Genomic DNA, 27,986 nt, shown 5'->3' on the forward strand with positions numbered 1-27,986 from the left:
GTACAAGCACCAGCACCCCCATGCTCAGGTGAAAATCTGTTTATAACTTTGGGCTCCCCGAAAACTTTACTGTTAAGAGCCTGCTACTGACCAGAGCCTTACAGGTGACACCAACAGTCGGTTACCATGTACCTTGTATGTTACATGTATCACTGTGCTCTCACAACAAAGTCATCCAGAGAAAAGAAGGAAGACACATTTGCAGTACCCAGGTGTATTTACAGAAAACACCTGCAGGGAAGTGACTGGCACAATTCAAGGGTCAGGTGTGTACTCGCAAAGGTAACAAAAACACTAACTTAAAAAGATGTCCTCACCCCATGCTCACAGCAGCATTATCTACAAGAGCCCAGACACGGAAATAACCTAAGTGTCCACCAAGAGATGAATAAAGTTCTGTGCGTGTGTGTATCACATCAGAGTGTTATTTATTCACCCTAACGAAGGGGGGAAATCCCATGTGGATGGATCTTGAAGACATGAGACTGAGAGAGTGAACAAAAACTAAAGTACGTGTAGCTGGAGTCTAGAAAAAGGACAACTCGCGAAAAGCGACCAGACCTCCCTGGTTGGCACTGCCTGTCCGGCCTTGGGTCATGTGTGCATTCTGATGGCACTAAGGAAACCAGATCTCCTGGGTGGCCAAAGGACAGTGCCTAGGTGGAGGTGCCTCACCGCACCACTGGTCCTCTGCACACAGCCACTCCCTGGGTCACACGTGTGCTGACTGCCAAGACCCTCCCCCACAGTCTGCACACAGTCGTGGCCTGTGGCCTCTTTAGGAGCAGTGGTGGTGGAGGGCAGGGGAGAGTATGGTAGGGGAGGGAGGGAGGGGAATGCCAGGAAAGGGAGCGCCTCGGCAATGGTGGAGGCCATGGCGTGGGGGGGGGGGGGGGGGGAGGAGGGGGGGAGGAGGGAGGAGAAAGAGCACCAGGAACGAGGGAGGGGAAACCAAACCAGAGCTATAGTTAGGGGGACCGGGCATGGGGGAGAGAGCACTGGGATGTGTGTGCTGGGAACACCAGGCCTGGGAAGGAAGCAGCACACTGAGGGGAGGGAGCATCTGGGAGATGGAAGGAACACCAGGGCGGTGGGGGGAGCATCAGGGCAGTGGAGGGAAGAGCCGGCGGGGGGGGGGGGGGAAGCATCGGGGCGGTGGGGCCTGAGCACCATAGCGGTGTGGGGGGGGGGGGGGGGAGTACCAGGGCGGTGGGGGGAGCATCGAGGCGGTAGGGGCGGGGGGAGCACCGGGGGCTGGGGGCCGGAGCACCAGAACGGGGAAGGAAGGCGGCGGGGCGGGGGGAGGCCCTCCTCGCCGGGCGGCCAGCACCCACCGCCCCCAAACAGGGCGAGGGCCCGGCAGTGCGGGAGTGGGAGACCGCGGCCGGCCCAGGGGAAACGTGCCCCGGACGCGAAGGCAGCGGCAGGGCGCGGCCCTCGCGAGGACGCGCGCGAGTGCACCTCGGCGTGCTCTACCAGCCACTTGGAGCCGCAGGCTTCCAGGGGTGTCCTCAGACATCTCGCGGGGTGACCCCGCTTCCCGAGACGCGCCGAGAGCCCTCCTCCGCCGACGGAAGCCCGGCCCGCGCGCTCGGCCGCAGCAGCACCGCGGCCACGCCCCCTCCCGGCGGCCAGCGCCGCGCTCGCGTCACTTCCGGCTCTGGGCGGTTCGCGTCCGGGTCAGAGCGAGCCTCCTGCCCTCCGAGTGTGTGAGTGGTGGCGGTGCCGCGCTGTCCGGGTTCTGTCGTCCCGGAGGGAGCGAGCCGCGGTGCCCCCCGGCCAGGAGCGCCCCCAGCCCCGCGCGGAGGACCAGGAGGGGACCTGGGGGCGGGCTGCGGCCGCGCTGGGCCGCGCTGGGGCGGGCTGGCGGCCCCGCTCCTGCGCCTGCTGCTGTCCCTGGGACCCGGGTGCCGGCACTGAGGCGTCCCCGGCGGACAGCGACCCCCTTCCCCGGCTCCCCTGGCCGCCCCGCCGGGGAGGGCGGAAGATGCCGGTGAAGAAGAAGAGAAAATCCTCTGGGGTGGCAGCGGCAGTGGCGGAAGACGGAGGCCTCAAGAAGTGTAAAATCTCCAGGTATCACGTTCCCCCCCACCCCGCCCTCAGCCTCCCGCGTTCCCCCGTGAGCGGCTGTCCGGGGCCCGGGGGTGAGCCCCCGCCGACACCGCGGGCTGCGCCTTGGGCTCGGGCTCCGTGTGGGCGCTCCGGCGCCCGGGGCCGTGCCCCTGCCCCGCGTCCTTCCAGACCTGGACGGGAGTGCAGACCGGCGGAAGGGTCGCCTCTGGAATTTCTTTGAAGGGGAGGGGGTGAGGAGGGGAGCGGCCTGGCGCTGCCCGCCGCCCGGGCTGGGAGGGGGAGCTGCACGCCGAGTCTTCGCAGCGGCCGGTGCCGGAAGGTCCCAGCAGGAAGCCGGCTTTCTGGAAGTCTGGTGGCTCCACCTGCGCCAAGTCCGTGTGCGCGGCGTCGGGAAGGCCCCGCTCGCGGTTCTGTTTCCGGGCATTGAGGACGCTGTTCGCGGTCGACGTGATCGTTAACAATCTGGTCCTTATTTTACCCGGTGCCCCCTCCCTCCCCCCCGAGAAAGAAGGAGAAGGGAGAGCTGAGCTGTAATCACGGCTCTTTGATCCCGCTGCGGCGTGTCCTTGAGGCGGCCCAGCGGCGAGGTGTGCTGCTCGGTCTGCAGGCTAGGTGTGACAGGGGAGTGGTCCCGCATCTGCTCCTCGGGTGTCCGGCTGTGTCGCCGGCGGGCCCGCGAGGGAACGACTTCACTTGCTGCCATTGAGAGGAGACGGTAGTCAGCCTTGTAGACATGATGGCAGAGCTGTCTCCTTGCAGAGGCGTCTGCTTACGGCGGGAGGTACGTAACCTAGGCTCCTCTTCCCTTTTTGTCGTTGACGGAAGTTTTCCCGTCTCGCTGCGGTTAGCAGAAGAGCCGGTGCACGGTGACACGGCCTCCCGACCCTCCCGGGCCTCCCGGTACCTCGCCCCAGAACTGGCCGGGGCTGCGCCGCCAGCCCGTCTGTATGAAGCAGACACGTTAGCTTTTACTGCTCCCACGTGTGGCCGTCCTCCGTGCGTAACGTGGCACAGTTATTTACACCGAGCACGCTCAGAGCCGAGCCGTGGTGTTACAGCCCAGGGGCCGCTTCGCTGTATCAACCCACAGTTTTCCATGCGGGCCTCCATTGTTAGATGACTCAGCCGCCGAAGGCGCGGCGTTTCTAGGTCCTCGTGCAGGTGTCACTGTTTGAGCTCCTCCGGGAAAGGTTCTCTGAAGTTCATTAAACCCTAAAGGCCGATTTTGAGCTTCCCAAGTTTTAATGATTTTATGGAACGTACGGACTTTGGCGTTAAATAGCTTTGGCTCAATTATTTGTACAATTATTATCTTTTTATTTGTACAATTTTGTTTTTAATGTGTGGAATTGAATTATACTCTTGGGTCCTAACTCGTCTTTTATCTTCAATCATCCATTTAAGTTTCGCAGATGATCAACAACTGTTAATATGTAATTCTTAAAAAATATTCATTCATTAAGTATCAAAATCTACTTTGTAAGATTTTGTTTTCGAATATTTGTCTATTTTACAGAAATATAATTTTCACCGCTCTGAAGATTTATACTTTCCCAGCTTAGTCCTGTATCGAGAACATTAGGTTGAACTTCCACATGCTCACTTCAAATCTGGGGAAATGATTTTAGTTGATGTTATTGGACTTTGATAGTGAGCAAAGTAGCATTTCCGGCTTTGTTAGCAAGAAAATTTTACATATAGACCGCTGTTTCCAATTTCCAATTGCAAATACAACTCCCATTTTTTCCTATAATACCAGCTGTAAACAAAACAAAACACTTTGTTTAGTCTGAATTGAAGTAGTTCATGTTGCACTTAGCTTTTCACTGAAAGTTGAGACTTGATAAAATTCTTAGGTATTTGTGTGTTTTCTAAGCTATTGCAGATCCCAACCCCCTGCTAGACTAATAAGTGGAGAGGAACATTTTTCAAGCAAGAAGTGCCTGGCTTGGTTTTATGAGTATGCAGGTAATGAAATTAATATAAGAAGATATCAGTCACGTGCTTTAAAAAGTGTTTTGGTTTATTCATTTAACAATTATTTATTGCAGGCCTGCTTTGTGTTAGTGCTGTGACCTGGGATCAAGGTCAAGACTGAGAATTATGTGTAGGCTAAGAATTTGGTACTATGTCAGGATGCTTTTTCTTTAAATATGTAATTTAGTATGTGCTAGTGGGAGGGGTGAGATTCACTATTAATTCCATTTGTGAACAGGTGCATTTATTGGTTTAAGTCCATTAGCTAAAGGAGAGTTGATATTCTGAAAAACAAACTATGTAATAAAACATTATACACTTTATGTAGTTCTTATTGTTCTTTTGCATATTCTGTTGACAATTTTCTGAACCCAAACTGATATTTTTCTGAAACTTTTTGGACACGTAGTAAAAGATTTGAAATGCAGATATGTCATGGCACAGCACATTTGCCCTTTGATAATTGCTGTTTAGCCCATCGTTTCTGCCAGCAGTGCAGTAATCCCTACGAACGGAAAGACTGGTGTGATACAGTGTGATAAATGCTGTGTTGGGAAGATGCACTGCGATAGTTCAGAGGACGATAGAACCCATAGAACCCAGCCTCATGGTGTCAGGAAGAGCTTCTGCAGGAGCTGTGACTTAAACTGAACCCTGCAGGTAGTGAAAGCTCTGGGCCCATGGTAGGGCTGGAGCTTAAGGGTGAAAGCCAAAGCCAGGGAGGAGACTTTGGTGTTCAGCAAATGTGTGAACAAGAACACTTCCCATTTATTACTAACTTTTTTATAAGTATGTATAAAGATATTTTTTTCCCTTAGAATCTAGGTTTTGGTCTTCTAGAATTCATGATTTTATAGCTTCCCCCTCCTCCTTTTTTAACTCTGATTCTCAGTGTCTAACATAGAATAGTGTAGATGGAGTCACTCTTACGTTTCGTGCTAATCCGTTAAGGTCTAAAGTATACTCTGAACTTGAAGTGTAACCCTAGGCTAACAGTATGGAAGGTAAGACCATTGATGTAACTTGAATCAGCTGGATCCCCAAAGTATAATTTAAAAATTGTTTAGTAACAGAACAGATTCTTTCTAGACCAGAAAAACTGCTATTACTGGCATCCCAAGACAATGTCTAACCCAAATTAAATGAAAGGAATTCATTTCTTACTGACCTCCATTTAAAATGGTGACCCATTATTCCAAGTGCCGGTTTTACTGGAATTTATGATATAGAATCAAAAAGCCCCTCATCTTATTTCACTTGTAAAAAGACACCTTAAGATACCATAAAATTAGTGCATTTTTTTTCATTTCTGCTCATCTGTATTACCTCTCCTTGGGCCTTCGGTGGGTAGCATGAGATTCTAATTAGCTAAACATTTATTTGCTATGCTAGCATTTTTGTAGTAGCCAGCATAATAATTGCTCTGTGTATTTCAAAAATCATAATTATATAATGTATCCTTACAATCATTTTGTCAGGTAGGCAGTGTTACCTCTTTTTAGAGATGAGAAAACCGAGGTTGAGATTAAGTAATTGGCCCAGGATCATACGGTGACAAGAGCGAGGATTCAGATTTAGGTCATTCTCTTGCAGAGCTTATGCTTTTAATGACTACTGTCTTGTCATTTCTGTTTTCAGTATGTACATGGAAACTCATTTTCCTTCTACAAAGAAATATTAGTAAATGCACTTGAAGGCAATTTATCTTATGTATGGAACGATTCATTCAGTAAATGTTTCCTGAGCATTTACTGTGTGTCAGGCACTGATCAGTGCTGGGGACACAGTAGGGAACAAGTTAGACAAGATCCCTACCCTTGGGGGACTTGACTTCTAGTGGGGAAGACAGTAAATAGGTAAGTAAGCAAGATAAGTAGAGATTGTGGAGGGTTATAAATGTTAAAATACGGTGTGGTGTAGGGACACAAAGTTAGAAAGTTTGGATGATTTTCAAATAAGGTGATAGGGAAGGCCTCTCTAGACATTACTCTGGGTGGAGACCTAACTGACCAGGAGGAACCAGTTATTTGCCAAATCAACAGTAGGTGTTCTGTCTTAAAATGGGGGTGTCCCTTATTAAAATGGAGACTGGGAATAATGCACGTAAAGCACTTAGCACAGTACCCGGAATGAGTCAGAACTCATACGTGTAAACCGTTGTTAAAGGAGTGATAGCATTACAGCATTAGGTGGACTGGCTGTGTTTTAACAGTACTGTTCCAGAATTAACAGCATAGCTCCTGTATAGCTCATAGGGAAGGTGTGTTTCATTGAGCACAATTTTTATTCCTGAGCGTCTGCTATGACTGGCATGGTTTTGTACTCTGCACATCTCTAGGAACATTTTATGGTCATAAAAAAAAAATTGATTTTTTGTTTTAGTTTAAAAACTATTTTACCACTAATCTGGTTAATATAATATCATAGGTGACGTGTGGTAAGTCTGATAGTTTTGCTCTTTCACAAGACCTCTCCTCTTGAGTGATACTTACATTCGCAAGGATTCGTTAATACGTGGGGCCTGTTACTGAACAAAAGCGTGGAAAGTAAAAGGGCAGTTTTTAAATCTTACAGAGAACCCAAAAGAGGATAGAATTGCTTAGTTCTAATAAAATTATAAATCTAATAAGTTCTTTTTTTTTTTTTTATAATGTTTGGTTTTTTTTGAGAGAGAGAGAGAGACAGAGTGCGAGCTGGGGAGGGGCAGAGAGAGAGGGAGACACAGAATCAGAAGCAGGCTCTAGGCTCTGAGCTGTCGGCACAGAGCCCGACGTGGGGCTCGAACTCATGAGCCATGAGATCATGACCTGAGCCGAAGTTGGACACTTAACCGACTGAGCCACTCAGGCACCTCTAAAGAATTCTGATAGATTCTAAATAATTTCCAAAGCTTCTTAAGTTGAATGGAAACCTATTTTTTTTGCCTGAGAGTTAAATTCAGCCCCAGAGTAGATTTGTTGGAAGAGTATATTTGAGAAAGTAAAACTAACATTATGTGGTCTGGGAAAAGAATATTAGTATTGACCTTGCTTTAGATTCAAATTTGTTATTATCTGCATTGCTTCGGGAAAGGCACTGAACATTTACAGAAAGGTCTTGTGTATGTCGTATATATCTCCTTATGACATAATTTAATTTGAATCTCATCAGATTTTAACCACTGGTCAATTCCCCAGTTTCTAGGGAGACTGTTTCATGATAGTGACTGATATTTCTTGATAACAGCTCTTCAGCTTTGTCTTTTGATTTCTGATGATGGCTGCTCTGAGGTCAAGTCAGTTTTCTTTTTCGTAAGAAAAATTGACAATACATTCTTGTTTTGGCTTAAAAAAACCTTTGTTTTCTTCCACTGAATTTTTTACCTGACTTACTTTCAACCAAACCACATGGAGGGGAACATACTCAGTTATATTTTTTAACAGCTTTATTGTATATGTATGCTTCTAAAATTACAATAATTAACACATTCTCATTAAAAAACTTCTCCAAATATATATTGGGAAGTGAAAGTCCTATAATTACCACCCTTTCACCTTTTAACACCTCACTGCATAAATAAGTGCAGTACTCATTTAAACCAAAAAATTAAGCATTTTGGTTTCAGACCATGTTTTAACGTCCTCTTAGCAGCCTGGATCTCGTCTGAAGCTGCAGGACTATATTGGCACACAGACTGGACGGCTGCATTCTTCTGTTAGGACAAACTGTGGAGCGTGGATTTCATGTTGTACTTGTGAACGAATGATGGTGGGTGTAAAGTGCCCCTCCCCGCCCCCCCAGTAGCTGTGATCTGGCTTGTGATTTATAAAGCTGGAGTATTTTTATAAGTTCTTAAGAAAGGAAAACAAGGGTTTTTTGGGTCACTTTAACAATAATATTTCAAGACTGTTTTCAAAAATCAGAAGTAATAGCGTATTTCTATCATATTTCGTAATTGCTTTAAATGGTTCGATCTTTTTATAACAAAGGACAGTTTCAGATGTACAGTGTAACAATTTGATATATGTATATACTGCAGAATGATCACAGTAAGTCTAGTTGACATCTCTACCCACACAGGGTTATACATTTTCTCTCATGATGAGCACTTTAAGACCTACTCTCATAGGAGCTTTCCAATATACAGTATGGTAGTAGTGATTGCAGTCATCAGACTGGCTGTACGTCACATCCCCAGGATTTACCTGCTTTATAACTAGACGTTTGTTCCTTTTGACCACCTTCATCCATTTTGCCCGCCCCCCCCTCCCCAAACCCTGCCTCTCACCTCTGTATCTACGAGTGTGGGTCCCTTGTTTTTGCTTGTTTGTAGATTTCACAAGTAAGTGACATCATATGTTATTTGTCTTTAACTTCCTTCAATTACAGCATAATGCTCTCAAGGTCCATCCATGCTGTCACAAATTTGTTGTAATCTTACAACAAATTTTGTTGTTTGCAATCTCTCACTTACAAAAGAGACCCAGCAGTGATGTAAATCACTATCTTTTGGGAATCTGATAACATAAAAAAGTGGGAGAATTGGTGTATTGATTTATATTTAGTGTTATAGAGGGAGAAAAATAAGAAACAAGCTAAGTATCATTAAGTTTTGGACAAATGGTAGACATAAGCTAAGTGAGGAATTAAACTTTAGTTTCAATGTTAAGGTGGTGGAACTAATGCTTTGCTATTTTAGAACCAAGATGATCAGGAAAATAGTAGTTTCTTTAAGTCGTTATCTTCATAATATGTATATCTTTTTAAAGTATTAAATTTTATTCGGTTGTGTTTCAAAAGGGTAATAAATGACCTTCTGTTTTAGTAAGAAAACAGGTGTTCTTTGCTTACTGTCTTGAGTAATGAGTTGGGCCTACATGTTGTAGAATTTCTTATACTTCTTTATATTTATGCATTACCAAATATTTTGTTCAGATAGGCTCTCATGAATGATTTTTGAATTGATAGGTTCAAGTTACTATACAGACAAGTGATTGATATTTTTTCTTTCCTTAATTTCGTTTTGTAATGTGGTGTTTCAAGAATATTTCAGAAGTTTTACATTTTAAATCGTATAGCCGATATTTAACACTTTATCAAAGATATATCAAAATTCAAATTTAGTTATTTATAAAAGTTATGGTGTATTCATAGATGCCTTTAGTACAATGGCTTATGTTTTATGTTGGTATTAAATTATAACAATAAAATATATAAATTATTTTTGTCTTTGAAGGTCCTGATGAAGTTGTAGGGCCAGAAGGAATGGAAAAATTTTGTGAAGACATTGGTGTTGAACCTGAAAATGTATGTTTTATTTCTAAGTAGAATGGAATACAAGTGGGATATAGCATATTTATAAATGTCTAAAAATTGGGACACTTTAATCTTATATCAAGATTTCGTTTCTTCATGTTTTATACTGTAGATTTTCATTTAAGGTCTTTTAAATCAATTTAAGTTGGGCACTGTTCTCTTAATACAAATGTCATTTGTGATAGAGTGAGAGAGATTCCACCTTCAGAAACTGTTAGAACTTCTTACTTTTAAGAAATTGGCCCACTTCTTCAGAGTTAATAATTCCAGAGGTTATACTCTTTAATAGTTGAAGGATGGAAATAGTTGTATAAAAATGCTCTCCATGATAAAATATAGACATGATTATCTCTGTGCTGACTTTTCCCCTATCCTTTATGTTCTGTTCTTTCCAGATTATTATGTTAGTTTTAGCGTGGAAATTGGAGGCTGAAAGCATGGGATTTTTTACCAAGGAAGAATGGTTAAAGGGGATGACTTCATTACAGTAAGACATTTTTTTAAAAAACAAATTTGATGGCCTATTTGAAGATCTTAATTGATATTATATGCTTCATAATTTTTAGAAGTAAGGTTTCACCTTAAAATACTCACATTGGTTTGATCTGTGACAATCAGTTAGGGTTTGATAAAATTTATATTGTGGTCTTGGCAAAATGAACAGTTACCCCATCTTTCCTATCCTCTGAGAACCTTAGTACAGTCTTATTAAAATTATTGACTCTTCGTGGGTGAATTAGAGGTCTGCGATCAAAGTTACTTACTCACAGATTGAGCAATGAGCAGTTTCCTTCTCTGAATACAGAGTTCTGCCACGGAAGGAGTTTGTTCTTTGAGCTGCCCCAAGTTCTGGGGCCTCTTCAGTTTTATGCTTTATTTTGAAAAGAAATCCGAAGGTAGAGTTACATGGCACTTTTGTTGTTTCTTTTTTGCCAAATTAATCTTATAAAGAACAAAAGTAGAAATCTTATATGGCTCACCTGCAGCCTTCAGCCAAGTTCTGGTTACTTACCTACTGAGGCTGCCTTTGAATTCTTCTGTAAGTTACAGAATTGCCTCTTGATAATAATTTGATCTTGACTTTCCAGAGTAAAGTGTGCTTAGTTGCAGAATCAGTTAGTAATTATGTGTTATTTTTAAATTATGTCATGTTCCTAATGTTCATGCAGGATGTTACTAATGATCAACATTCTAAAACAGAGGAAGCATTAATTGATATTTTTGAGCCAAAAACTGGAGGTTAATTAGCCATGTGGTTTCCTATTGTGGTTATGCTTTTATTAACACATTTAACTATTTTTTATTACTTGTTTGCCTGTCCTTACATTTCAGAATACCTTGGTTATTTTTTTCAAGTGTTCATATGGAACTTAAATTTTTATATTTGAATTTTCAGCATCTAATGTTTTGTAATTCTCCTTTTTAACTAGCCTTAACATATAGCTATCTTATGTATATTTTAGGGAAAACCTTTGCTTATATGAACCAAATTATAATTTCTAAGATAGAATATAAAATCAAACCTGTCATTTCAATTACTTATAGGAGAGATGAGGAATCAGACTCCAAGGTAAAGAAAATGTTCACCTAGGTTTATGTAGCTACTTACTGGCAGAGCTAGGACCTGGAATTTAAATTCCCTCATCACCAGTCTAGCATACTGTGCTTTGTTTGCGTCACGTTTCTGTATGTATGTTAGCGTTTTTTATAAAATGCAAGACTGTTAACTAACTTTGAATCATGGTGTTTACAACCAAGTGTGAACTCTGTCATTCATCTAGGTGTCATAACCTACCAATTAAAATGATGTTGATTCTGAAATTCTTGGAAATATCCAACCTGCAATTAGCTTTTTAGAGAAAGATAAAATATAAAATATTTTATGAATATAAAATACGGAGGAGTATGCAAAGAATATAAACTGGTTTTCATGTAGCTTAGTCTGTTTTATTGAAATTTTCGTCAGTTAAAACATGGCTTATTCATTGTAAGACATTTTAGTTGGCACTATAACTGCTTTTTGTACTACTCCTGCTGTATTTTTTGTATATTGCTTGTTTTGAATAATCAGTTTGTGTATTTTAAAACCAAAAATTTTTTCATCATGTGTCCGCATAATTTGATATAACATAAAGAGACTTTGTATAACAGAAACTTTTAAATACAAAGCATTTCTGATAATTATTCTTGAATAACTAGCATCTGGCTTTGGGTACAAGAATAGAAATGGACTTAACCCTTGAACTTCAGTTTTATTAGCACGTCTTCTCTCTAGGAAGTTCACAAGCTGCACAAAATGGAAGCAATGATTTAACACTTAAAGTTGACCTAGAGGTTTCCGTTTCACTCCTTTATGCTCTCTTGCCTGTCTGCCTAGAGCCCTGTCTGTGTTGTAGGGCCTTGGAGCTGCTCAAGTCAGGCAAGCCCTCTTGACTGGGAGGGAAAAGAGTTGTGTTTTTCCCCCTCATCTAGATTGCTATGTGAAATACCAAGTATCTTTTATCACTTAGCTAAGTCTTTATTACTCCCTGAATTTACTTATACAAAACTTGCTGAGGAATACAGTAGTTTAAAATTTAAACTGAGAGACCAAAGAACATATGTAAGTCTTAATTTTTTATTTTATAGTTGCCTTAGTATGTTTGGTTTTATGTTGACTTATAATCATAAAACGTAAACCTTCACAGACTCGATTCCCTTTCTAGCTTTTTTAGTATTTTTATGATTTGATTTAATCTGGGCATAGTTATTTCGTGGTCCCTTATATCATCTTAATATAGTTATCGATTGTTTCAAGTTAATTTTAACCCTTAGAGCTCTGCTAAAGAGTAGAGACAGTGTGGTAGTTAAAACATACACCGTGGTCAAAGGTAGTAGACGGTGATAGCCATGAGTAGTTAAAATCTGTAATTATATAGTGTTGATCAGCATTCACAATACTTGTACGTTCATTTATGTTAAGGCTATTGATGTCTACTTTTCATAACTGGATCGCCTTTTTTGTGTGAGAGAATCTGTGGGTATGAGTTGGTACGTAAGTAGACTGGCACGGCCATTTTGTAGGTTTCGGAGGGCGCCATTGCCATCTCTGTGTCGTTGTGTAGTAACGGCCAAATTTCTCCTCAGATTGGATTGGATTTGATAGTCATTCATGGTCAACACTTTGTGTAAGCTACTGTGCCTCTTAAGTGCTGATCACAGGGAAGCTGGAGACGTGGCCCCTGCCCTTGGGTAACACGCTGAGAGGGCCGGGGCGGCATGGAAATACTGTGGCGGAAGCCGGGTCGGAGGGGACAGGCGCTAGAGTGAAAGTCCGACGTCCTGTGGAAGCACAGCTGGGGGTGAGATGAGTGTCGGCCGAGTAGACGGGAGAGTCTTCGTATGGGGTCCCTGAACCGGACCTTGAAGAATGATTAGGATGACGATGGTTCGGGATCTAGGAACATGTTCTTTCTGAAGAGGAGACTGTGAGCAGAGCCGGCGAAAGGAGAGCACGTGCGAAGGAAAGAACATTGACAGAACGGGGCCGCGTCCCGGGGGGTGGGGTAACGGCTCCACGACGGAGGGCCTGGGCCGGCCGGCCGGCGGAGAGAGCTTCGCCCCGTGTTCCAGGTCCCCGTGTCGGAGGTTGGCAGGGAGCCGTCGCTCGAGCAGTTGTTGTAGGCTCCGGGATCGCCTCCTCTCGTGACCACGGCAGGCCCCTCCCCCGCCCCGGAAGGCGCAGGGTGTGGCGCGCGGACCTCCCTCTTCCTTGTGTCTGCGGGTGCCAGAGGGCGCGGGTACTTCGCGTTTTTGCTGGCTGCAGCGGAGAGCTCTCCTCACACCTGCCCGCTGGGAGTGGGGTTGGGGCGAGGGCGGAAAACCATGCTGGTGGGGAACACTGTCCTTGGTCGCGATCGTGAGAAAACCGTCAGGACAGCGTCTGACGGGAATGGAAGTACGCAGCTGCCCGTCGGTAGGTGACGAGCTGTGCGCCTTCTGGTCTCCGTTCTCGGCCCTGGACTTGAGGATTGAAGGCGGTGGTCTGGCCTGACCTTATTTAGGGGGAGAGTAGGGGAGCGTCTGTCCGATTTTCCCGCGGGGACGGGGTGCTCTGGGGTGTGTGGTGTGTGACTGCCGCTCACTTAGCATTTGGGGCCAACTGCTAGTTGCCGTTAGCATTCTCCCCCTCTGCTCTCCCCGACGTTCATCTTGACGATTTTTAATTCCCCATCCACATTTCCAGATATCCCCAGGGTGTGCTGTTTTGTTCTGGTCAATAGACCTCATTCACAGAGAGTTCTGAATACGGAACTTTGTGGATAAAACTCTTCCTGTTACAGATCGGGGTGCCACAGCACCTTACTAATTAAGGAAGAGGACCTCACTTAGAGCTAATACATGGATGGTGATTTCTTCTTATTTTAGAGGGCTTTAATGAAGCAGAAATGTAAAAGCCTTCCTTGTTAATCAGATGTTTACAATACTCAAGAAATTAATGTCCAAGTCCTAATGTTGAAATTTAAACCCGCTCGTTCTCACCTCGGTGGCCTGGAGAATGGTGTCCTGTTGTGCCAGCGTTCTTTAAAATCTGTGGGGTTTTATTTAGTTGTTCTTCATAAACCTATCCCTTGCTTTCCGTGATACACTAGTTAAGTATGCGTTTCTTTTTACTTCGGGGGAAATGCTCTTTCTAAACCTCGCAAGTTATGAGGTGTGGACGTTATTAATTGCTGAGTCTATTTGGGGCCAGGTTAAATGTAAGAATTGTGATGTGTTCACTGGTTTCGCGAGGTCTGTTCAGTCTCTCTGAGACCAGTGATGTGCAAGGTGGTAGTTGTTGTTGTTGTTTTACTCTTCTCCAAGAAAACATTACTTGTTCTTTGTTCGGTTAGATTCTTTCTCTGCTCCAGATTTAGGTAGACGATGAGCAATGGTGTGGGATAGTTGGGACAGAGACAACAGTGTGATTTTTTTTTGAGGTGATTTTTAAGCCATTTCCTTCAAAAGGAGCATCTCACACTGGGAACTGTTGTAAACATCGAACTTGTGTGTTCTCAATCTCATGGTTCTCTATTGTTGTCATTTTAAAAATGAGGAAACCGAGGCTGAAGGATTAAGTAGCTTCCTGAAACCACGTGTGTGGAAACGGAGAAGGTGCACTGTTTCGGGGTGTCTCTCCGTGTGACTTGGAACTTTGTTCTTCACCTCGTGTCCGTCTTAAGCTTACTGAGAGCCCACCCTAAATGACTTCGTGCTCTTTGTCCCTGGGGAGTGTTATTTGCAAAAGGCTGTCATTTTATTTGGATTCTTTTCTCCTTGGTAACTTGTAAGTCACTGCTCGCAGACTTGATAATCTTGTTTGAACTCCAATTTCCTGCTAACCTTTCCCAGGGAGGGATTTTGAAACTTTTTGTAATTAAATAAAGATGTACTTTGTGGCTTATTTTTGGTATTCCTACTTCTGTTTAACAAATAATTGTGGGGCGCTTGTGCACGCCAGGCCCTGAAGAAAGATTTTAAACCCTGGTGGTCGTGAGAGGAAGGCCTGAATGCTGGGAAGTGCCTTTATCGTATGTCTTCCTGAATCTCAGGTGTATTAAGGTTCTAAGGGAGAGTCTGTGTGAAAATGTGAATCACATCATTAAAAAATAATGTGCGAAACGCTTCTTCAGGAAGCCACAAAGATTTAGAAGATGAGGCCTCTTAGGATGGATCATCATGAGGAAGATCGTACATGTAACTGGCTGCTTAAAATGCAGTGCCCTCTGAACTTACCAGCTCATGACGCTGGAGGGCCTGAAGACACCCAGATTTCCACACAGCATCACAGGCACATGTAATCTGAGAATTTGTTCCTTTTGCATATCCTTCTGGTAGTAGTTAACTACGTTTTCAATGCCATTAAACCTTTATTTTTCGCGTAACGGAGAATGTTTGCGCTGATAAATCCGCTTAATGAAATAGTAAATAATACATTTTTAATAAATAGTAAGAATCTTGTTTCTGCATGAAATATATTGTGCCCTCATTCATACATAGGAACTAGGCCCCAGACAAATTGGACGGTTAACCTATCCAAATTTTGATTTCCTTTTCCGGCCATATGGCAGATAAAATGTGCAAAGAAGCCATTTGTCATGTAAAACACTTAAATGCAGGATAAAACATAAAAATGTATATATTTTAAAAAGCATGCCTGGACTTCACTGTAAATTAAGGAAAATAATCAGAGGCCAGAAATGAGGAGAGATGGTGATACCATAGGGACATGTAGATCTGACACTTAACCTTAAGGTTACTACCTGTTTCTAGTCCCCTAGCGTCTGGCCATTAACTTGTGGTGCATATTCTGAATAGGAGACAAAATGGCAATGCCTGAGTAGGGTGAGAATCAGATCAAAAACTCATATTAAGTCACTGATGTCACACATAGCTAGTAGATGGAGATGTGATTGCTTGGGCTTGGTTCTGCATACGGTGAAGGGCTTATTTCCAAGAGAGTTCTTACCAGAAATTCTTCATCATGCAGATTCAAAGCTGGAATGCATTATTTGTATGACACAAGCCAAAAACGTATTTTACAAATGTCCCAGGTAAGTAGTGTTTTCACGTATATGGTGGAAGTGATTCTTCTGTACAGGAATGCGTTTTAAACAGAAGCCTCAATTTCTGCAGAAAAAGGTTCAGTTTTTAACAATCATAAATTACTAAGCATATTGGGGAACATCTTAAATTTCAGAATTAGACTCTTTAAGACTAGTATTTTGAATTATCTGAATCTCAGCATAAAATAACTACTATGTTTAAAGAACAAAGAACGGCCTCAGATGATCAGATTTCCCATGCATAATTAAATCTCTGAAAGTGAAAAAACATTAAAGATTTAAAAATCAATGGATGAGTTACGAAGGAGGTGGGTATAGAATCAGTGACCTACAATAGCTGAGGAAAATAGGCAAGAAGATAAGGGACGTAGTGGATAATTTTTTAAACTGTTGAGTTTCCTGAATTTTTTAGATATAAGCCCGTCATCAAGTATGTGGACTGCAGGTATTTTCTCCCACTCTGTAGCTTGTGTTTTTGCTTCTTATAACTTGGGCAGAGCAAAACTTTTAATTTTGACGGAGTTCACTTGATGAGTTTTTCCTTCTATGAATTGTGCTTTTGATGTCAAATCCAAGAATTCTTTCCCTAGATCCGGAGAATTTTACCTTTCGGTTTTTTTTTCTGGAAGGGTTTGTGTTTTTATATTTTACGTTTAGAGCAGTGATCCATTTTGAGTTAATTTCCTTAAAGGTGAGAGACAGGTTTTGGTTTATTCCTTGCCTACAGCTGTCCACTTGCTCCATAGTTCATGTTTTGAAAAAGGTCTTTTCCTCCCTTGAATTGCTTTTGCGCCTTGTCCGGTATCGGTTGGACACGCCTGTGCGTAGGTCTGTCTCTGGGCTCTCTGTTCTGTCGATCTGTGCCTTAAGCCTCTGCCAGTACCATGCGGTGCTGCTGTATACAGAATCTTGAAACCACAAAGACTGATTGATCTCTTTTCAAAATTGTTTTAGCTCTTCCAAAAATTTTAGGATGATCTTTTTATCTGCAAAACATCTTACTGAGATTTTGGTTAAACTACGTAGTGAATTTGGGGAGGATTGACCACTGTTTTGAGGGTCTGAATACATGCAAGATAGCTATGTCTCTCTTTTTGGTGTTTGATTTCTTTCATTGTGTGTAGTTTTCAGCATACAGATTCTGTACATGTTGTGTTAGAATTACATGTGAATATTTTGTTTTTATTTTGAGCCATTTATTTTTAATTCTAATATCAATGTATTAGTTACTAATATGTAGCAATACAATTGATTTTTGTGTGGTTGTCTTGTATCCTGTGACCTTGCTGAACTCACTTATTCTGAGTGTGTGTGGATGTGTGTCTTCCTTGGGTTGTCTACATAGACAGTCATGTCCTATGATTATAACACAAAATAGGGAAATAGGGACCATCTTATTTCTTTTCCGCTCTTGCATGTCTTTTATTTCCTTTTCTTGACGTATTGCATCAGCTGGAACTTCTACCATTGTGCTGAATAAGCCTGGTGAAAGTGGACACCCATTCCTTTGCTCCCTAGCTGTGGGTTGTTTGTAGATGCTCTTTATCAAGTTGAGGGAGTTGCCCTCTGTTCGTGTTTTTCTGTGAGTTTACACGAGTTGATGTTAAATATTTTAAGTGCTTTTTCTGTATTAAATCATCTAATCATGTAGTTTTTCTTTTAGAGTGTTAACACTGTGGTTCCATTAATTGGTTTTCAATACTGAATCAGTTTGCATACCTGGAATATATCCCACTTGGTGTATAATTATTTTTATATGGTGCTGAATTCTTTTTGTTAATATTTGTTAAGGATTCATGAGGGATATTGGTCTGTTTTTGTTTTTGTTTTCTTATTTATCTGAGGATATAATAGACATAACATTGTTCGTTTTGGGTGTACAACGTAACGATTCAATATGTATGTATTTTGGGAAATGATTACCACAATAAGTCTAATTAACATCCATCATCATAGTAAAATTTTTTTTCTTGTGAAAAAAAATTTTTTTTGATACTGCCTTTAATCGGTTTTGGTGTCAAGGTAAATCTGGCTTTATAAAAGGAATTAGGAAATTTTTCTTAGAATTTATATTTTGCAAGGTAGAACATAGAATTGGTCTTCAGAGATTGGTGGAATTCTCCTGTGAAACCATCTGAACCTACAGGTTTCTTTTTCAGAATTTTTGGGATTTTTGAATTCGATTTTTTAATAGTTACAGGGCTACTCAAATTACTATTTATTTCAGATCGTTGTATCAAATTATTTGTTTCATACTGTGTGTGTTACAGTAGTTTTTGTTTTTCAAAGAATGGGTCTATTTTGTCTAAGTGGCCATATTTATATCCTTTTCATGTCTACAGGTCTGTAATGGTACCTTTTGTTTCATTCCTGATATTGATAATTTTTGTCTTCAGTTTTTCTCTTTGTCATTCTTGCTAGGGACTTGTCAGTTTTACTCACTTTCTTTTTCCAAAGAATCAGCGCTTTGTTTCATTGATTTTCCTGTCTCATTTTTCTGTTTTCAATTTTACTGATTTCTGCTCTTACTTTCTCCTGCTTGCTTTAGGCTTATTTTGCTCTTTTCTAGTTTCTGAAGATAGGAGGTTAGATTATTGATTGAGATTTTTTTCTCTCATAATATTTGCATTTAGTTCTGTGAATTTCCCCCTCAGCACTGCTTTGGGTCTCACAAAATTTGAGTTGCGTTTTTATTTTCATTGAGTTCAGTATTTTTTTATTTTTATTTTTTTGGTTTCCATTGAGACTTGTTCTCACCCATGGATTGCTTAGGAGTTTGTTTAGTTTCTAAGTGTTTGGAGATTTTGCTTTTATCTTCCTGTTACTTCTAGTTTGGTTTCATTGTAGTCAGAGAACATATCCTGCGTGATTTCAGTTCTGTTATATTTGTCAGCATTTTCTCAATGGCTCAGGCTGTGGTCTCTTGGGTTCTGTTGTACAGACACTCGAAAAGAATACGTGTTTTGTTGTCATTGAGTGGCATGTTCTGTTAGTGCCAGGTGGATCTTGTTGGTTGGTGGTGTTGAATTCTTTCCTGATGTAGTGTCTAGTTGTTCTGTCGGTTCCTGAGGAAGTGTTTCAACAGAGGAGTATTGAAATCTCTAACAATAATTGCATATTTGTTTATTTCTCCTTTTACTTCTCAAGTTTTTGCTTCACTTTGCAGTTCTGTTGCTTGGTGCAAACACTTTTAGAATTGTTGCATCTTGTGGGGCGCCTGTCCGACTCTTGGTTTCAGCTCACATCATGATTTCACGGTTGTGGGATGGAGCCCCGTGTCAGGCTCCACACTGTCAGCTAGATTCTCTCTGTCTCTCTCTTCCTCTGCCCTTCTCCCTGGTCGCACGTGCTCACGCACTCTCTCTCCCTCTCCGAAACAAACAAAACTAATCGTTACATATTTTCGGTGGATTGACCTGTTATCATTACATAATATTCTTCTATGTTCTGATCATTTTCTTCACTTGGAAGTCTACATTAGCTCATATTGATGAAGCTGCTTCTCCTTTATTTTGGTTACTGTTTCCAGAATATGTTTGTTTTTGTCTTTTACTTTCAGTCTGCCTATGTTGTGTTTGAAGTCCATTTCTTCCAGATAGCATATGGTTGGGTCACTTTGGTTTCATGGGTTTTTTTGACCTGCTCTGTTAATCTCTGTGTTCTAATTGGTACAGGCTACTTAACATTTAGTATAATTATTAGTACATTAAGGTTTAAGTCTGCCCTGTATTTTACAATTCAGACTTTTCCACTTGGTTCTTTTTTGTTAGATTTCTTTTCCTAGACTCACTGTTTCTTTGCTGAGACTTGCTACATTTTCAAGGTTGTTTTATTGGGTCCATAATTGCTCATTGAACCATTTTCATCATAGCTGCTTTAAAATCTGCATCAGATAATTTTAAACACATCTTGTGATTTCAATATTTGCACGTATTGGCCCTCTTTTTACATTCTGCTTGCCATCTTGGTTGTTGGTATGAGAAGTGCTTTTTTATCGGAACTTGGAAATACTGAGTATTATGTTATGAAACTCTGGATCTTATTTAAACCTTCATTTTCGCTAGCTTTCTGTCACCACCTCATCAGGAGGAGGGGATTCTTCATCGTTGTAAGCAGACGGGAGAGGTCCCGCCCCCAGGAGGCCTCCACAAAGAATTTCTGGGTGACACGGGTGACACTGCTGGGTGAGCGTGATGGTGTAGCCCCGCCTCCTCCCAGGCACCCTTTGATGGCCCAGGGCGCTACTCCTTACCCCTTGCTGGGAGCAGAGCTGAGGTCCTTGTTGTATGTGGTTCCCACTGACGGTGCAGGAGGTGGAAGGGGGGCGTCTACGTCCATCCTGGGGTGGGTGGGCCATGCGGTCCTCCTTCAGTCTGCTGGCAGCTGTGGGCCCTGAGCGGGCTTCTTCTGTGCTGTTTGAATGGAGAAGAGTATCTTTTCTAAGCTTGCTTTCGTGCTAGGCTGCTCAACTTCTGCTGGAGGGAGAGCGAGTTTTTGGTTTCTGTCTACCCCGTTGGCATTTCTGGTTTGCTGACTCCTTCATCTCCAGATCTGGTGGAGAAAAGGCAAAAGAAAACCCAGGAAGCGCCCCACTGTATTGTTCCTGAGAATCTCAGAGTTCTTTCAGTCTTGTGTTTGTTTTGTGTATGTCGTCTCTGGCTTTTAGTGGGATGAGCAGGAGACATGGATGAAAAGTACGTTGACTTCATCATCCTGGAAGCAGAAGGTATTTGTCTACTAAAAAAAACAAACGAACCTTCTGTCCCCTTCCCACACTATTTAGTGTCGATTTCCTCTGCTCCCTTTTGGAACCAGATTCTTTGAAAGCATTTGGCTGTACACTTGACCTTTGAACAACGTGGTAATTTTTATTGAAACCTGGAAATTTTGAGTATTATGTTATGAAACTCTGGATCTTATTTTTTCTTTGTTTATTTTCAGAGTGGGGAGAGAGGCAGAGAGAGAGAGAGAGGGAGAAAATCCCAGGCAGGCTCTGTGTTGTCAGTGCAGAGCCTGATGTGGGGCTTGATCCCATGAACTGTGAGATCAAACCGAGAGACGCCCAACCGACTGAGCTACCCATGCGCCCCGACTCTGGACCTTATTTAAACCTTCTGTTTTAGCTGGCTGCCACCAACACCACCTCAGCAGGAGAGGGCAGGAAGCCCTCCTCACTGCTGGCAGGCATGGGACTTCCTTCACAGTCAGACATCTGCGTGTAACTCTTGACTTCCCCAAAACTTACTAGTCTACTGTTGATTGGAAGCCTTTCCCATGGCATAAACAGTCAAATAGCGTATTTTGTACGTTAAATGTATTATATACTCTGTTCTTACAGTACGGTAAGCTAGAGGAAAGAAATGTTCTTAAGAAAACTATCAAGAAAATATATTTACAGCACTATACTGTATGTATCGAAAAAAATATATCCCCATATAAGTCGACCCACACAGTGCAAACCCTTGTTGTTCAAGGGTCACCTTTATTTTCTCTGATTGCTCTCTTCTTAGTGTCTGTTAAACCTGTTCTACTAAGACTTTTATCTCTACCAGTCTTCTGAAACCATCTTGTCAAGGCATCATTTACAAGTGAACAATCAAAGCAATAATATTTATCAGAACTGGGCTGAAGCTTTAATTGTACTTAGAGGAAAATCTGTAGCTTTGAATGTTACATTAGAAGAGAAATGGGGGCGCCTGGGTGTCTCGGTTGAGTGTCCGGCATCAGCTCAGGTCATGATCTCACGGCTCGCGGGTTCAAGCCCCATGTCAGGGTCTGTCATGCTGACAGCTCGGAGCCTGGAGCCTGCTTCACATTCTGTGTCTCCACCTCTCTCTGCCGCTCCCCAGCTTGCGTGCTCACTGGCGCGTGCTCTCTCTCAAAAAATAAGTAAAGATTAAAAAAAATTAAAAAAAAAAGATGTTTAGAGTAAAAGGGAAAGCAAACCTGCAGTTGAAATAATTAAGAAATTCTGCCAAGATGATTAAGAAAAACAGAAAGCGGGGCGCCTGGGTGGCTCAGTCGGTTGAGCGTCCGACTTTGGCTCAGGTCCTGATCTCACAGCTCATGAGTGTGAGCCCTGCGTCGGGCTCTGTGCTGACAGCTCAGAGCCTGGAGTATGCTTCTGCTTCTGTGTCTCCCTCCCTCTCTGCCCCTAACCCACTCGCATTCTGTCTCTGTCTCGCTCAAAAATAAATAAACATAAAAAAAAAAAAAAAGTGAAAAAAATTAAAAAAAGAAAAACAGAAAGCAAAAATAAATAATAATACAGAATAGAAAATACCTCACCTCAGTGAAAAGACCCAGATGGCTTTTCAGCTGATTTTGGCCAAATGCTAATTCCAGTGTTTAGTAAACTTTTTCAGAAAAGAGAAAAAAAAGTAATAATTATAATTTCATTTTTCTAAGGCCTATGCCATGAGCTTGTTATCAAAATTAGTGAAGAGAGTGTGAAGGAATGAGATTTACCAGCAAGTCTCACTTACGAAAATAGCCAGAAAATCTAGGAGTGTACGAAACCGGTAACAAACATTACTCAGTTTGGCTTATTCTAGGAACGCAAGGTTTAATCAACATTAGAAAATTACCCAAAACATTTACACCTTAATAAAGTTAGGAGTCACCTGTCACATTGTGGGTTTAGAATAGTCAAGGTCTTAGTTAAATTTGGGTGCTAGATATCTCTGGTACATGATGAGAACTAAGTCCATTCTGGGAGGAATACTGTGGGTCACGGTAGATGGCACGGCCCGTGTGATGAAAGGGAGTCAGGTGTATGCTCAGAGATGGCAACCTGGCAGTTAGGTTTCGGTGAGTTAGGTTTCGTCGGCCTGTTGGAGGGAGCGCCACGTCGAGTAGAGGCAGTGATCTGTGCTGACACATAGCTGTGGTCAGTGTGCGTGGCGAGTGCGGCTTGACCGGAGTTCACGGTGTGGTGACCTGGTTCTTGCTGAGCAGTGGAACTCGTGTCAGCCCGTGGGAGAGCATCTCTTTGAGCCTTTAACTGGTTTCCTTCCTTGGCATCTGTACCTTATTTGAAGTCAGGTGCTGCCACTGATTGCCTTGGTGCTTAGTCACTGAAAACGTAGGAATCTGAGTTTATGACAGAAGCACTAATACGATGTGTTAATTTTCTCTGTGTTATAGCCTGAACTTTCAAAACCACTCATGGCTAATCCCTGTCACCAAGCTGTGCCTGAGAATTTCCAGTGAAATCTGTGACCGAGGCCTGGTTCATCTCCTCTGTTCTGCCATCTTCTTAACTTTACATGTAGTAAAAGCACATCTTGTGAATCTCTTCTTGAGACATACTCATGATTGTACTGGAGCTTTCGATTGAGCTTTTTTTTTTAAAGGTCATTGGACTGAATTTCATTGGTTGCCAGGTTTTCTCTTTTTTTCCTATTTTCCTTTTTTCCTTTTTATCCCATTGGTCAGTACGAGGCAATATGTTTGTTAGTAACTCTAAATTTGTGAAGCAGAATTTTAAACCTAGATTGATTTCATAGATGCACTCACTTTCTTCTCAATACGTTTCTTCTGACCCCCTAATGATGCTTTTATTTAATTTTATGGATTGTATAATGTATTTGGCTTTTTTAATTTAAGGTGTGACTGCACAGAAAAGTTACAGAACAAATTTGACTTTTTGCGCTCACAGTTGAATGATATTTCTTCGTTTAAGAATATCTACAGATATGCCTTTGATTTTGCAAGGGTAGGTAGAATTTCCATGTTTTGTAATTTTAACATTTTTTTCATCTCGGAACCGCACTTAGGGAAATTTTTTACTTCCATTGTAGGATAAAGATCAGAGAAGCCTTGATATCGACACCGCTAAGTCTATGCTCGCCCTGCTGCTTGGAAGGACATGGCCGCTGTTTTCAGTGTTTTACCAGTACCTGGAGGTATGTGCACTGTTCTCGTCTGGAAGCATTAAATATTAATTGTAAAACTTACTCTGAAAACGTACCTTTAAATGAGGAAACATAAATGGATTTTTAGATAGTGTGTTTTTAAGAAAAACTTAAGTAAAAAGTTTCTGATAAATTGTGTACATATGTCATTTGTAGACACAAGTTCATGTTCATTAATATATTCTGTACATGAGATACTTTCATTCCAGCCTTGCAGCCCCCCTCCCCCCCCATGAAAAAAATGAACCCTCAAATAAATTTTAGCAAAGACGTTTTTCACGCAAAATTAGTTTCTTGGGTTTTTGACAGAAAACTGATGCTCGTGTACAAATGTTAGGCTTCTAAATCGGGTTTCAGGTTTCTTTGTAAACCACCAGCTCTTAGGCTGATAGCCACATAAGGGAACCCGTTGTGTGTAGTGATAACACTTTCCTTTTCACTTGGGTTCAGTCTAAATAGTTAGAATTAAAATTTTATGCCCACAAATATGAGAATGACTACTTAAATGTACTAATAACAACTTTAAAATGTCTGCTGAATTTATGAAGAAAGTGTTCATTTAGCAGGTTTAGCGTAGCACCTACTACCCACAGTGGTTTTAAGATACTGTTCTTTTTTTCCACTGCTTTCTTTGGCTTTCTGTTTTTGTGCCTTTTCAATTTCAGGTTTTTTGGTATAGATCCCACCGTTTCTTGAATACAGATGCTTTTGCTTTTTGGTTTGAAAATGATTTCTCATAAAGCTGATTATCATAGCGAATTCCCCAGAGTAATTTTGTTGAAAGCTTCTGCTGAGAGGCAGTCATGACCAGGACTTGAGCGAGTGGGTTTCAGGTACACTTAGATCTTTAAGCCTGATAGAGTAGGCTTAGGAATGGCTGGTAAAGTAGACGTTTTTGATGAATGTTATCCGTCTTCCTCCTGTTAGTAGTTCGGGGCAAAAATAAAGAGGACTGAATCTAAAAATAGTCACCTCTACAGGGAGCTGAGAGGACGAAGTATTTTCAACGCTGGTTATGGGGAGGGTGTTTGACACTGTTTCAAATTAGGTTTTATCCCTGTTCAGCGAATGAAGAAATGGGCTCTGTTGTTAAGTAATGTTCCCAAGGCCACTCAGTTCAGTGACAGAAGTGGGGTTTGAACCCAGGCCAGTACTCTTTCCACTGCCTACAAAAGCACCAACTTCAAGATGTGGCGGAACATTAAATCTCACGCATAGCAGTCTCCTGGGAAGCCGCGTGAGGGAACTTGGTGTACGTAGGATACGCTGTATGACTTGATTTCAGTGACGGTTATAGAAGTGCCTACACGGAAGACACTCAGGCGTTTTATCAGATCGGTGCCTTTGTTGCTCCTGTTACTTCTCAAAAATGAAGGAAAGATAAAGAAAAAGTAGCTTGGATGATGTTAACATGTGAACGGCCCTGAGGATTCTCTTATAAGCCCAAGTGACTAAAGAGGACTAAGTGCTTTAAGAAAGACCAAATCACAAAAAGATGGCATAACTAGATTTATTTAAGTCAGAGCCTTAGATAACGCTTGTTCTGTATTCCAAATATTTATATCCTCTTCTGCAGCAATCGAAGTATCGTGTTATGAACAAAGATCAGTGGTACAATGTGTTAGAATTCAGCAGAACCGTCCATGCCGATCTTAGTAACTACGATGAAGATGGTGCTTGTAAGTATAATAACCGTGTTTTCCTAGGAAGATGAAGTTCTTGAAACTGTTACGTGGGAACACGCGTTTGTGTAGCGTTACCATAAAGAATTTAAAGTTGCTGACGGTAACTTTTCTTATGGAATCATGTTGAAGGTGTGGGGGAGGGCTTACGTTAGAAAGTCTGTGCTGACAGGTGGAATGTTGCCAATTTCTCAGAAATGTAATGGAGCAGTATAGCTAAGGTTAAATGATAATTTCTGCATGTAAAAGCTAAAATTCTGCTTTCCTGCCTTCCCTGGCATTTTCCTATGGAAGAAAAGAACAGTCAGGATTCAAATAGAGGAAAGCAAAACCTCAGGTACAAGAGAAAAACCTTCAGGGCTAATCACAGTGCCCACTGATGGCATAGCAGATTATGCCACAATAAGTTCCCGCAGAAATGCCTGAGTAAGCACTCGATGAAATACCATTTTTCAATCGTTCAAGTTAAGATATCTGTCCATACTCTTCAGTGGAAAGGGCAGAATACCAGAAAACAGATCCTTGAAGTACGCTGTAGGATACATTCCTATAAAAGTAAATTGAAACGTGGACTTCTGCGACCCTGAAGATCATACAAAATGCTGAAGAAGGGATAACTTTATTCTGCCTGTAGTTTACATTGTAACCTCTCCCCCCGGAATGTTCTAAAATTCAGTAATATTTTTGGAAACAGCCCTTTGGTAGCAGCAGTAAGCTTGCAGGCAGGCCTACACATGTGTATATTCATGCGTGTTTTGAGTCAACATATAAAACAATTTTTGTATAAAAATAAAGCTTCCAGATTTGTTTGAAAAAGCAGAAAATCTGACTCAAGTATGTGAGGAATTAGTGACAGAAGCCAAGTAATAGCTTGTGTCCAACTTGCGTCTCACTTCGCTGGCTTGTAGCTACGCCACCAGCTAGGGTGCTTTTTGGTTGCCGTTTATGATTGTCCCTGTTGGCCGATTTTCTTAGAGTAGGGAGGTACGTCAATAAAAAATGAGAGAAAGACCATCGAGGGGTATGTGTTTTAAGAAAAATAGGGCCAGCGTACTCTTTTCTGGCCACGAGTTTTCCCCTGTTTTTCAACGAACAAAAACAGTGAGCTCATGTGAGGAATGGCTTCTGTAAGGAAATGAGTGTGGACCCCCCGCTTTATGTGAATGTCTTTTTATTTATTGTTTTTTTTATTTTTAATTCTTTTAAGGTTTATTTTTGAGAGAGCGAGCGAGCAAGCATGAGCAGGGGAAGGGCAGAGAGAGAGGGAGACACCGAATCCGAAGTAGGCTCCAGGCTCTGAGCTGTCAGCACAGAGCCCAACACAGGTCTCGAACTCATGAACTGTGAGATCATGACCTGAGCTGAAGTCAGCCACTTCACTGACTGAGCCCCCTAGGCGCCCCTCACATGTTTTTTCAGTATAGTTTTTAGGTCAGGTGTTCATTAGGCACTTGCTTTGTGTTTAGATTTATACCCGGTCCTGTTACCTGAACAAAATAATTCTCTTATATGGCCACTCCTTCAACAAGCTTACATGCTCTTGGTGACGTAATGTAGAAACATGTTGAACACTCTCCATATTCCTTAATAGAAATAACAGTGCTGTGAGCATTTAGACAAAGGGAGCAGTCAATCTTGACTTAGTTATTGGAGAGTTCTGAAGCCATTGCAACCTTGCGAAGGAAGCTGCAGCAAATACCCCTTGTGGAAAGTCTCTTCTATCAGGAAAGAGCAGGCCGAGAAAGAAAAGCGCTAAGTAGCCAGCAGGACAGGAAACACACCTTAGACGCGGGGGTCCGTCCACATCACCACCAGAACTCGGGGAGAGTGTTTGTAGTGGGAGGTCTGAGGTCACTGAATTCTAACAAATGCTTCTCTCTGTCTAGGGCCTGTTCTTCTCGATGAATTTGTTGAGTGGCAGAAAATCCGTCAGACATCATAGCAAGAGCTCTTGCAGAGAAAATGCAAACCTTCTGATGCCCACGTGTGTACAGGCTGATGAGAGGAGAAATCCAAAGGCTGCATTTTCCTTCATGTGAAAGACTTCTCCTAGTACTTTGTTTTCCTTTTTTTTAAAAGGAAGTTTTCTTGTTACATGTGATGGGCATTGAGCCACACCTCTTCTGAGACTGAGTATCCAAGTTTTTGTTTTGGGTTATGTTTATAACATTTATTTCAGAACAATAAAGATTCAGATTTGTGACAAAGGCCTTAAAGTGAAGATGTCCCTTGAGTGTCAGAGTGGTATTTATTTTTGTAAATTTTAATTCTTGAATTTTAGAGGATCTTTCTTGCCATGGATTTGGAATTTTAAAGATTCTGAACAACCTTAATATTTGGGAGTGTGGCCTGCTGATAGTACGGCTCATGTATTCATCTGTGCACTGTTAGGAAGAATGTTGGCTTCACCTCTGGGATGATGATTTTCTGATTCAGCAAATAAATACATTTCTGGA

The 27,986-nt window shown here is 42.0% G+C and overlaps 1 protein-coding gene across 3 annotated transcripts; it reads left to right on the forward strand.

Annotated features, from left to right (window-relative positions):
• The first annotated feature begins 1,666 nt into the window (after window positions 1–1,666).
• DCUN1D5 (defective in cullin neddylation 1 domain containing 5) lies at window positions 1,667–27,986 on the forward strand. Of its 3 annotated transcripts, XM_025928004.2 has the most exons (8): window positions 1,668–2,073; window positions 3,950–4,041; window positions 9,266–9,336; window positions 9,741–9,832; window positions 23,541–23,649; window positions 23,735–23,839; window positions 25,425–25,527; window positions 27,417–27,986. In XM_025928004.2, exons 1-8 carry the CDS (start codon window positions 1,988–1,990, stop codon window positions 27,470–27,472), a joined length of 714 nt encoding a protein of 237 aa, XP_025783789.1. In that variant the 5' UTR covers window positions 1,668–1,987; the 3' UTR covers window positions 27,473–27,986. The 3 variants fall into 3 exon arrangements, with proteins under 3 accessions (XP_025783791.1, XP_025783789.1, XP_025783790.1); XM_025928005.2 differs by lacking the exon at window positions 3,950–4,041 and having other exon boundaries at window positions 1,669–2,073; XM_025928006.2 differs by lacking the exons at window positions 3,950–4,041; window positions 9,266–9,336; window positions 9,741–9,832 and having other exon boundaries at window positions 1,667–2,073.

Source organism: Puma concolor, chromosome D1 (assembly GCF_028749965.1).
Source record: "Puma concolor isolate L17-30 chromosome D1, mPumCon1.1.hap2, whole genome shotgun sequence".
In the NCBI taxonomy this organism is placed as follows: Eukaryota; Metazoa; Chordata; class Mammalia; order Carnivora; family Felidae; genus Puma; species Puma concolor.

Coding starts and splice junctions, on each gene's coding strand:
- DCUN1D5 (XM_025928004.2), top strand. CDS start 1,988: ATGCCGGTGAAGAAGAAGAGAAAATCCTCTGGGGTGGCAGCGGCAGTG. Junction 23,840..25,424: donor TGTTTTACCAGTACCTGGAG/GTATGTGCACTG, acceptor CCTCTTCTGCAG/CAATCGAAGTATCGTGTTAT. Junction 25,528..27,416: donor CTACGATGAAGATGGTGCTT/GTAAGTATAATA, acceptor CTCTCTGTCTAG/GGCCTGTTCTTCTCGATGAA.